At 39.6% G+C, this 10,927-nt stretch overlaps 1 protein-coding gene across 1 annotated transcript in view; it reads right to left on the bottom strand.

The window, feature by feature from the left end:
* Window positions 1-2,994, bottom strand: part of LOC121956836 (glutamine synthetase-like) — a 4,244-nt gene extending 1,250 nt beyond the window's left edge. Inside the window, exons 1-6 of the mRNA XM_042505232.1 lie at window positions 2,823-2,994; window positions 2,509-2,658; window positions 2,214-2,357; window positions 1,912-2,033; window positions 329-528; window positions 5-204 (exon numbers count right to left, since the gene is read on the bottom strand). Coding sequence (XP_042361166.1) covers window positions 5-204; window positions 329-528; window positions 1,912-2,033; window positions 2,214-2,357; window positions 2,509-2,658; window positions 2,823-2,994 — 988 coding nt within the window. The remainder of the gene's footprint in view (window positions 1-4; window positions 205-328; window positions 529-1,911; window positions 2,034-2,213; window positions 2,358-2,508; window positions 2,659-2,822) is intronic.
* Between the last annotated feature and the right edge of the window lie 7,933 nt (window positions 2,995-10,927).

Below are 10,927 nucleotides of genomic sequence, written 5' to 3'. Positions count from 1 at the left end.
TAGCCGCATCCTCTCTGACTGACATGGGCAGGGATGCGAACACTAACAGAACGAGAGTCTATGGCTGTGGAGAATTCATGAAAACTGGAGTTAGTTAATTGACTAGTGAGGCGTCTCATGTTGTCAGCGCCATCGTGTGGATCGTAGACACGGAGGTGCTGAGAGTGACGCTTGCTCAGCCTTCTGATTGCCTCTTCAATGTACCTGTAATTTTATAGAAAACAGGGTTTATTCAGCTATATCATTTTAAATGTCTGTTGTGCATCAACAGCAGAGGATAGACACATTTGGGATATTGGCAGTGTGTCCCTCTGTGGTCTAAACTCACTGAAGTCCTCCTTCACTCCTCATCTCCTTGGTGCTGAAATTGGTGTGACAGCCTGATGTGCCAGTATTGCCCTCGATGGGTTTGGCATCCAAGGAGGCAACAACTCCAAAGTCTTCACAGACACGGTGCAGAATGTAACGCGCCATCCACAGATGATCTCCCATTTCAATCCCCTCACATGGGCCAACCTGGAACTCCCACTGATGAGACGAAAACACCATCACAGAGAGCAAAAGAGACATCGGAGTATTAACAACCACAATATCCTGTTCTCTGAAAGTTAGCTGTTTTTTAATGAACCAAAGGACTAATGTTCTTATAAATATGATGTGCAAATAAATGTTTAAGACCTTGAACTAATGTAAGTATTTGGCAGCTTACCATGTTGACATAGACAGGACTTATGGGAAGATAGACAAAGAGAAGTTACATGCAACAAAGGACGAACAAACACAACAAAGTCAACTCTTCACGTTAGGTAGTAGTTGCATTATGCCTCCATGCCGGCGATAGCCATGGCATTGTTTTTGGTTAGTCCATACATATGTGCAAATGACGCATTCTTGTGAATGTAATATCTCAAGAACACCTTAAGATAATTTCCTCAAATATGTCACAAACATTCATTAAGACTCAGTAATGGACTGATGAGATTTTGGTGCTCAAAAGTCAAGGTCTGTATAACTTTGCATTGGTCTAATTTTTGTGAACACAATATCTCAAAACAGTCTTGAGGGAGTTTCCTCAAATTTGGCACAAATGTCCACTTGGACTCAAGAATGGACTGATTAGATGTTCGTGGTCAAAGGTCTGGTCAATGTGCCCTCATCAGTCTCATTCTTGTGAATGTGATATCTAAAAAACACTTTAAGGGAATTTCCTCAAATTTGTCGTAAACTTTCACTTGGACTCAATGACGAACTGATGAGATTTTGGTGCTCAAAAGTCAAGGTCAATAACCTTTCGTCCATATCATTTTGAACGCAATATCTCAGAAAGGCTTTTTGAGGGTTTCCTGAAATCTGGCACAAATGTCCACTTGGACTCAAGAATGAAATGATGATGGTATCTCAAGAGCGCCCCAAGGGAATTTCCTCAAAGTCAGTACAAACATCCACTTGGATTTAAGAATGATGTGGTTAGAATTTGGTGGTCAAAGGTCGAGGTCATTGTATCATATTTTTGGCCATGACTCAAGATTTCATTAGTAATTATGACAAAATTTCACGCAAATGTTTAACAGGATACAATTGAAGTTCTACCAAATTTATAAACCCATCCAATAGACACCTGGCAATATTAGCATTTGGTGTTGTGTTTCTGTCTATTTGGCAGATGTTCAGTAAACCACAGAGCTTGAGAGGAAATACAGAGTGGGATGACAACTCTCTGTGGGGTCATCATTACAACTGACACACAGTAATTTGACCCTATTGTTTTCATTAAAATAGTGATTTCTTAGGCTCAGTGTTATTTCTGCCAGGTACAGAATATAACCTCAGCTCAGCCCACATATACAAGCTACAAACTATTTTACCAGTGAATTTGATGATTCAGACACCGGTTTGACAAGGTGTTCTTACCTGGGAGGCTAATGCTTCTGCATTGGTGCCACTGATCTTCACACCAGCATACAGGCAGGCTCTGTAGTGACAGATGCAAATATCTCTTCCATACACATTGTCAATGCCCACAGCACAATGCACTGACAGTAAAAGCAACACAAAACAAGATTTGGTGGGGGAAAAAAAGTCACAAGTAAGAAATCAATTTAAGAATTTGAATTGTAATGGCAAATAGTTTATATGTTTTAAACTGCACTTTTTTTTCTTTTTTTTTTACAATACTCTTGAAATATAATAAGTAACACTATTTTTAATCACACCTCTTTTTGTGCATCCCTGTGGAGGCCAACCAAAGGGCTTTCCGTCCAAACCAAACAGTGTATACTCCTGCTCCATCCCAAACCACGGCTCAAATTCTTTAACTTGGTCCATGACTTTAACACACTGTGAGCGCTGATTACTTCCTGAGTGGAAAAAGTGAAACAAAAAGTTTTTGGGTTTTTTTTTTTTAAGCAGATGCAGCACACCAAAGTATGGAGCTTTTTATTGCCCCAAAGGCTTAAAGGAATAATAAATGACACCTCTGATTCCTCAGTCAACACTGTCGCATGTTACCTTTGGGCACGCGGTTGCTGTCAAGCACCTCACACAGAGCCAGTTTATCAGGGTCAAGGGTGAATGGGTCTCGAAACATTCTGACGGGTACCAAAGTGACTTCCATTTGAGTCCCACAAACAACCCAGACAACAGTCCATTCTGGGATATCTGTCAAGGAGTAACTGTTGTTGTCACAGCTGTTTCATGTGACACATGGTCACATGAAACAGCAAAACATCAAAAAACAACACTGATGAACAATGTGATCTAAAGCTCTTTCGAAACTACTAGGGACAATAAAGTGACAGCGAGTGTCCATTCCTCTACTGTACCTGTGATTCCTGTTGGTTCTTGAGTCAGAGTCCTGGTTTTACATTTCAGATTTTCTCCAGCTTCATCAATCCAAACGTATGTCACCTGGCACTCCCCACCTTTTGCAAGAGACAGGTAGTGTGTCTTGACTGTCTTGTGCAGACGAAGGCTTTCTGACAGGACCGACATCATGATTTTCTCTTTGAATATAGCACTCCTAGAAGCTGATGATAGGTAGTCAAATACTAATCAACACTATACTCTTGTAATCCAAGTACTTTTACTGCTATATCAAAAAAAACATATGCATACAGGTGTCACGGTCCAAAGACAGAGACGACCAAGAACTAAGTCAACAAGCATACATTTAGTCACACCCTTTAGAGCTGTCTTTACATGCATTCCTTAAGGTCAAGAGCAACTCCATGTATGGTGTCATGCTTGCTGAGACAGGTCCTACTGGTATTTTTGCATAAATTATATACATTGAGCAAACACTCTGCTCTGCAGGGTTTGTTGTGCCTCTTTATTTTTTCTTGTGGAGGCAACCAATACACCAGAGGAGAGGTAAGTCCTTTTGATGGGCTAATCTAAGCCCTTGCTGCTTTGACTTTTTTCAGTGTTCTTTTGTTGGTCCACAAGACAGCCTGGAACCTTCATGCAGTGACTGACGTGAATCCACGTGGCTCTGTCAGTGATCTTCACTGCAGATTTACTCATCAGAAGTACCTGGAATGAACCAGTTTGGCCTCTTGAAGTCCTTCACCATCACCCAATCGCCTGAATGCAGCCAGTGCAGTCAACACATTCTAACTTCTACCTCGTCACATATTACCACATGGTCAGTGGACTTTTGATATCTACATATAACGTGCAAGGTATCCAGGGTGTGTCTGTTCTTGACATTCTGGGACATGCATTGTGTCTTTTCAAAATATACTGCCATTATCTTTATAGGAAATGTGCAGTTTCTGTTATTAGATGCATACAGTGTTTTTCATTATAAAAGTACAACATCAGTAAATCACCTTGTGTTTCCATTTGTTTACTTTTGCAATAAACTCATGTTCTTAGATTTAGGCAAAAATTGCATGTGATTGAGTTTAGGTTTAGGCACAAATGCACATGGTTAGGTTTAGGCAACAAAAATAAGAAGGGCACACCAGCCTCCAAAACCTCTCCTGCCCAATCAACACAAACTTTCCAGCTCTCTAAATCACATTAATGACATTTCAAACTGACACAGTCCTGCATATCATACCGCTGTGAAAGGATGAGTTTTTTCATCATTGCCTGACATGGAAATCACTGACCAAGCTGCAGTATTTGACGGCTTCAGAATGAGTGGTGCGGTGGTCCCTGCAGCACTGTTTTGTGTTTTGTGTTTTTGTGTTTTTTGTCAATGTACATTTTAATAATAAGTATTGCTTAACATCTTTTCACTTCATGACTAGATTGTAATGACAACTGTGAACTGGAGACTATCCCACAGTGCAATGTAGCCATCCATGGCTGACTATAAATGGGGGCCAGCGGTGTAAAGGGGACCCTTCCCTACCTCCTAACCCTCTTTGCATCCTCCTGCACCCATCTTTGAACTCCTCTATTGTAATCTGAACAACACACATGTAAAGTTTCACGGATGAGTTGAGTTTACATAGAAGGAGTTTTGCGCCCACAGCCATTACTGTTGAACAGTTATGGCCTTAGGTGTGCTGTAACGGGCAAGTTTATCATGTTTGTGTGTGTGTGTGTGTGTGTGTGCATGCGTGTGTGTATCTCAGTCGCTTATGTGAATCTGCTTTTTTTTTCTCACCCTCCTCTAATCCCTCAAAGGTTTGAAGTTGAGCCACCAGAGTCTATTTTCCTTTAATTTGTCAATTTCTTGCTAACTGTTTCTCTGCAGGCTGTGCATGTGCGAACATGTCGAACAGGAATTCTGTGTCGATTGCAGCTAAGTCTGTCTTGTGACGACTGCTGGAGGGCAACCTTACATATATTTCATAAGGCAAATTAACCCAGACTGACACTCCTAGTTTTAAGATGTGTTTAACCCTTTGAAACCAGAGCAAATTTGCCTGTTTATATTCAAAAACATATGAAGAAAGCAATGAACAGCTTAAGAAGAAATGGCCCAAAAATTTGAAGGAATCAGTAAAAAGTGACACAAAATTACCTTAAAATATCTATAAATCATGAGTAAGATATCAGTGAAAAGAATAAAATCCCCTAAATTAAGCAAAAACATTTAGCAAGAGAGTAGTATTATTGCCTGACAGAGAGTAGTAATTGCAAGAAATTAGTAAAACGTTAAAGGAAAACATGCAAATAGGCAAAAAATAAAGTTAACAAAACTAAAATATGGGCTAAAGAAAGTGCTAAAAATACATAAACAGATATTTCTGTAATATAATTTTCAATACATAATTACACAGTTTTCTTGACTTTTTCCCCTATTTTCTAATAATGCCATATAATATTTTAAGGTCAATTTTTTGTCACCTTTTACAGATTTTCTGCAAAATTTGCAGGCTATTTTTTTGCCAAGTTGCTCATAATATTATTTACAGATTTTCTGAAAAATTTGCAGGCTATTTCTTGCCAAGTTGCTCATAATATTTTTACCCATGTTTTAGGGAGAAATCAAACCAGTTTTCTCAGGTGTCAGAAATTTTGATATTTGTAAAATGTATCTCATTGCAGAACAAGAAAACTTCAGGGCTCAAGAAGTTCTTACTGCTTGTAAGGACTGTCAATGTTCTGATCTGCTGGCAGTGTCCAGCTACTATATTTGAAAGTTTTTTCACAGCTTCAGGTTTGTAATGTTCTCTTTGGATTTCTTGCTCATAGTCTCTTACCGCGCCCTCTACATCATTTGTTTTGCATAGCATTCTTTGTACCAAGAATGCTGTTGCTGTTGTGCACACTGAGCATTCAGCCACATCAGCTCAACTTCTCCTGCAGCTGATCAGGATCATCAGGCAGAGACAGGTAAGGCAAGCTGTCCGCAGGCTGTCCTGTCCTGGGCAGTCCACGCTGTCGCTCTTGTGCTGCTTCAGGAGGCGCGCTGGTGGAGGTCATGCTTTTCCCTTGTGGAGAGCTCAGCACACACTTTTAAGTCCCCCTCATCCCCCATTCCCATTCATCTGTCCATCTCTCAACAATGCCTCTGTTTTGAGCCAAAAGCTTTCAACCTTTTCTTTCTCTCAATTCTTCAATACTTTCTCAATTTCTCTGTCTCATTGAGAAAAAAAAGCTGCTTTTTGCTGAGAACCCACGTTTCTCTGCACATGTCCCGCCTCCAGGCTAATCACACCTAATCTTGGCACAGCACTTATTTTTCACTTTAGACCCCTTTTTACTTTACTTTGATTCTTACGCATGACAAACAACTGTAAATGACAGGAATTAACAGACATTTATTTTTCTCTTTTTTTCCACTGGTCTAAGTAGTAATTTCACAATATCACTTCAACTATATTTCAGATAACTTATTAGTTTTACTGGATAAATTTGTCCCAGACATTCACTAATAAGAAAAGTAGTCCCTAAGCAAGTAATACCCATAGGGTCTATGCATATTATCAAATAATAATAATAATATATTAATAATATGTATAATAATTACACATTTTTAGGACACTCAAGGTCACACAGAAACAACAACAATAAAACAGTATAATATCAGTCATAAGTCAACAGACAGAAATAGAACAATATGCAGTAAAAAGCTGAAATTACATAGAAAAATTAAACAACAATGGTTACTCAGAATAAGAGAGTTTAAAAAGGTGACTTTTGAGGTAGAATTAAATCTGGCATCCTCCCCTTTTAACTTCTTGCATGCCTGGCATGATTCTGGACTTAGTGTCTGGCTGAGCATAGTTTTACCTGTCAGCATGTTTCAGGGATCCCACACCAGCCTCCCAAATAGTCCTGGTAGCTGAAATATCAGCTCCTATAGTGCAAGTGATAACAGGTGATCAAATACCAATGAACACAATGTTCTTGTAGTCCAATTTTATTTATTGATAGAGCAAAAATTCATATGCCTCCAGGTCTCAGAGTCCGAAGTCAGAGAGGACCCAAAAGAAAGCCAGACAGGCGTGCTTTTATACACAGTCACACCCCTTATAGTTGTCCATATACGCCTTATGTGCAGTCACAGCTGTGTGCAGAGAGCTCTTTCAGTAAGATGATAAATAACAACTCCATGTATGGCGTCATGCTTGTTACAGCCTCCTCTGTTTGCATTCACATTCTTTTTTTTGCCAGCACCACCATCACCAGCACTCAAATATTTCTTTTGTCTGCTTTTTTTAGTTTTATTACTTTACTAGTCAAACTAGTATTTTCTCATTATCAGTTCAACTAATATTCTAACAAGCCCAGTTTGTTATTGCTGAATTAATGCGCCCCAAACAATCATTAATAAGCTTGTGAGCCCCTTAGCAAGCAATACCCATTAGGCCTATTAAATATTATATATTATCAAATATTATGTCCTCACCATTTTAACCTCTTGCCATGTTAAGGAATCCCAGTTTCCAGCTGAGCACAGCTTGTTTAGACAGCCTCCTCTGTTTGCATTCACATTCTTTTTTTTGTATTCACTCCCTCTGTACAGGGAAAGGGCCTTTCCACTGTGCAAGCAGGTAATACCTCTATATTTAACTGATCACACACCAACAGCAGTGTAACATCATTCCTATCCTAGCAAAGTAAATTCAAAGGATCACCTTCGAGATATTTTGTACAAAACTGAATTAAACTGCGCTTATGACATGTAGAACAACTGAGAGTGCCACACACAAACGTACCCTTTTATGGTGCATACAATATTAAGTTATGAAAAAAGTAATCATTGGCAGATTCAAAGATTTATACATCATGTTTGTTTTCAAGCTGGATAGTATTTCAGATTGAAAAGTTGAAAAAATGGTTCATTGGGGCTCACAAAAATGTCTGCATACTTCAAATATTAACAAAGCTATTACGCTATATGTACGACCAACACGTTCTCATCCCAACTCGCCACATGCCGCCGCTCTGTCAGTGATCTTCTGCATCTACTTATGGCATTTTAGGTATTCTTCTGTGTCGGCTGTTTACACTCCGCGATGCCGTTACAGTGATGTCAACAAATGCACATGGTGGCAGCACGTCTTTATGTTTACACAACATAAGCACAGAGCAACCAACGCGACTATGATGAAGGTTAGGATTAGGCAACAAAGTCACAGATGGTTAGGTTTAGGCAAAAGAGGCACATGATGCCTCTGATGATGAACCAGACATCAGACTCCTGCATCAAAGTCCAGGGTTTGTTGCCCTATAAGCGCCCTCACACTCTTTCTATTATGTTGTCACTGGCTGCTTCTCACCCTGATGCAGTCCTTCCACAATTCATGCACAAGCCTCCAGTGTGTGTCATTTGGATGTGCCTGGCATTGTCTGGCTGTCCGCCACCGTATAATAACAATGCCACCGTTTTTATTTCGGGTGTGTTCTCAGATGACGCAGTCCAGCCTTGTTCCAGGTGGACACATAAGATGGCTATGAGCATCCTGTTCTCATGCTCGTATGCCAAGAGCAGTGACAGAACGGATACATTTAACAAGTTCAGAATGAGAACAGGTTGATACGGCCAATACATTTCAATAGTAACTTACAATGTAGCTCTTATTTATGGTTAACAGTTAGCCTGTCTTTAGTGTTGTGTACAGTACATTTATTTGACACTATTTGATTTGTTTTATTTGAGGACGTTTTTCCGAACAGATAAGTTTATATTTGTGAATAATGTGATTCGTATTTATATTCTCTTCACCTCTTTATTGCAACACAATAATTTTGGATTTGGACATGCAAATATGTTATTTAAAATTTTACAAAGGTGAATGGCTACATGCAAGGTTGCCAATACATTGCTACAGTCTGTGGTGTCTTGGATGTCTTTCTCCCCTATTATGAAGTCATCGTCTTCCCAACCTCATCGTCAGCTGAGATTTCCAGCATGCAGGTTTCAACCATGGCTCTCATCACAACGTAAGGGTCCCAGTTGGCAGCAGGACGTCTGTCCTCAAAGTAGCCGCAGCCTCTCTGACTGACATGGGCAGGGATGTGAACATTAGCAGAACGAGAGTCTATGGCTGTGGAGAATTCATGAAAACTGGAGGTACACAACTGACTAGTGAGTCAGTTGTGTAGGCGTCTCTTATTGTCAGCGCCATTGTGTGGATCGTAGACACGGAGGTGCAGAGAGTGACGCTTGCTTAGCCTTCTGATTGCCTCTTCAGTGTACCTGTAATTTAATTCAAAACAGGTTTTATTTATGCATATAATTTTAAATGTGTATTTGCTGTGCATCAAGAGCAGAGGATAGGTGCGTTAGGGATATTGAGACAAAAAGTACAAAAATTAGAAGGGGGGGCAAACCAAAGTTTGGCCTCCTTTATGCTTAAAAGTGAGTGATTTCGAGTTTTCAGTCAACACTGTCGCGTGTTACCTTTTGGCACACAGTTGCTGTCAAGCACTTCACAAATACCAATGAACACAATGTTCTTGTAGTCCACCTTTATTTATTGATAGAGCAAAAATACATATGTCTCCATGTCTCAGAATCCAAAGACAGAGAGGACCCAGAACAAAGTCACACAAGCATATTTTTATACACAGTCACACCCTCTATATCTGTCTATACAAGCCATATGTGCAGTTACAGCTGTGTGCAGAGAGCTCTTTTAGCAAGATAATCAATAACAACTCCATGTATGGCATCATGCTTGTCTCAACAGCCTCCTCTGTTTGCATTCACATTATTTTTTGCATTCACTCCTTCTGTACTTTCCAACAAGTAAAGAGGCTCTCCAGCAATTATATTTTTTATTTTGATTAATAACACTCACCACTATATTAACCTCAATTATACATATGCATATGTGTAAGTGTATAAACAACTCTAATGTCACAATGTACATTGCACATTCTTTTATACATCCATTTATACTTTGTACTGTGAACCTCTGCTCCTTTCTTGGGCGGTTTTGCACATTCCTGCACAAACTATTACATTTAAAAGTGCACTGTTCTTTCAGTTTTGCTCACATATATTATACATATTCGTTTTGTTCTAATAGAGTTTTGTTCCTCATAAGATGTTTGGATAACAGGTCATCCACAAAAATTCTCCCCCATTTCAATCCCCTTACATGGGCCGACCTGGAACTCCCACTGATGAGACACAAACACCATCACAGAGAGCAGGGCAGACATCAGAGTACTGATGACCACATGTTTCTCAGGGTCAAAGGTGAAAGGATCTCAAAACATTCTGACCAGGACTAAAGTAACTTTAACTGGAGTCCCACATGCAGCCCAGATGCCAGTCCATTCTGGGAAATCTGTTAAGGAGTGACACATGGTGACATGAAACAGCAACACATAAAAAAACCCCGCAAACAAACACGGATGAATAATGCAATCTAAAGCCCTTTTAAAACAGCCACAGGGACGATGAAGTGACAGCAAGTGTCCATTCCTCTACTGTACCTGTAATTCCTGTTGGCTCTTGAGTCAGAGTCCTGGTTTCAGATTTTCTCCAGCTTCATCAATCCAAATGTATGTCACCTGACACTGCCCACCTTTGGCAAGAGACAGGTCATGTGTCTTGACTGTCTTATGCAGAGGAAGGCTTTGCAGAGAGGAAAGACATGATGGCGTTTTCCCGATTTAAAAAAAAAAAGCTTCTCTTGTATCATTCCTAGAAGCGTGGAAGCTAAAATATCAGCCTTTGTAATGCAGTTGAGAATAGGTAATCAAAGAGCAATGAACGCAATATTCTTGTAGTCCAGTTATTTTTATATCTATGCATATGGGTCTCAGAGTCCAATGACAAAGTGGACATAGTCACACAAGCAGATTTGTACAAACAGTCACGCCCTAAATAGGCATTTGATATTATCAGCAACTTCAAATAGGATGTCAACAACAACTTATTCCTTATATTCCTTATATATTCCTTACCAGCACATATCACTGCACACTACTTTAATTACATAAATCACACTAACTGTTGGTAAAAAACTAATTCATAATAACTCAAAAACACTTCAAATGTCATAAT

Source organism: Plectropomus leopardus, chromosome 17 (genome assembly GCF_008729295.1).
Source record: "Plectropomus leopardus isolate mb chromosome 17, YSFRI_Pleo_2.0, whole genome shotgun sequence".
Classification (NCBI taxonomy): Eukaryota; Metazoa; Chordata; class Actinopteri; order Perciformes; family Serranidae; genus Plectropomus; species Plectropomus leopardus.
The sequence above is the reverse complement of the archived record's forward strand: the minus strand, read 5'-3'. Positions and strand labels throughout refer to the sequence as shown.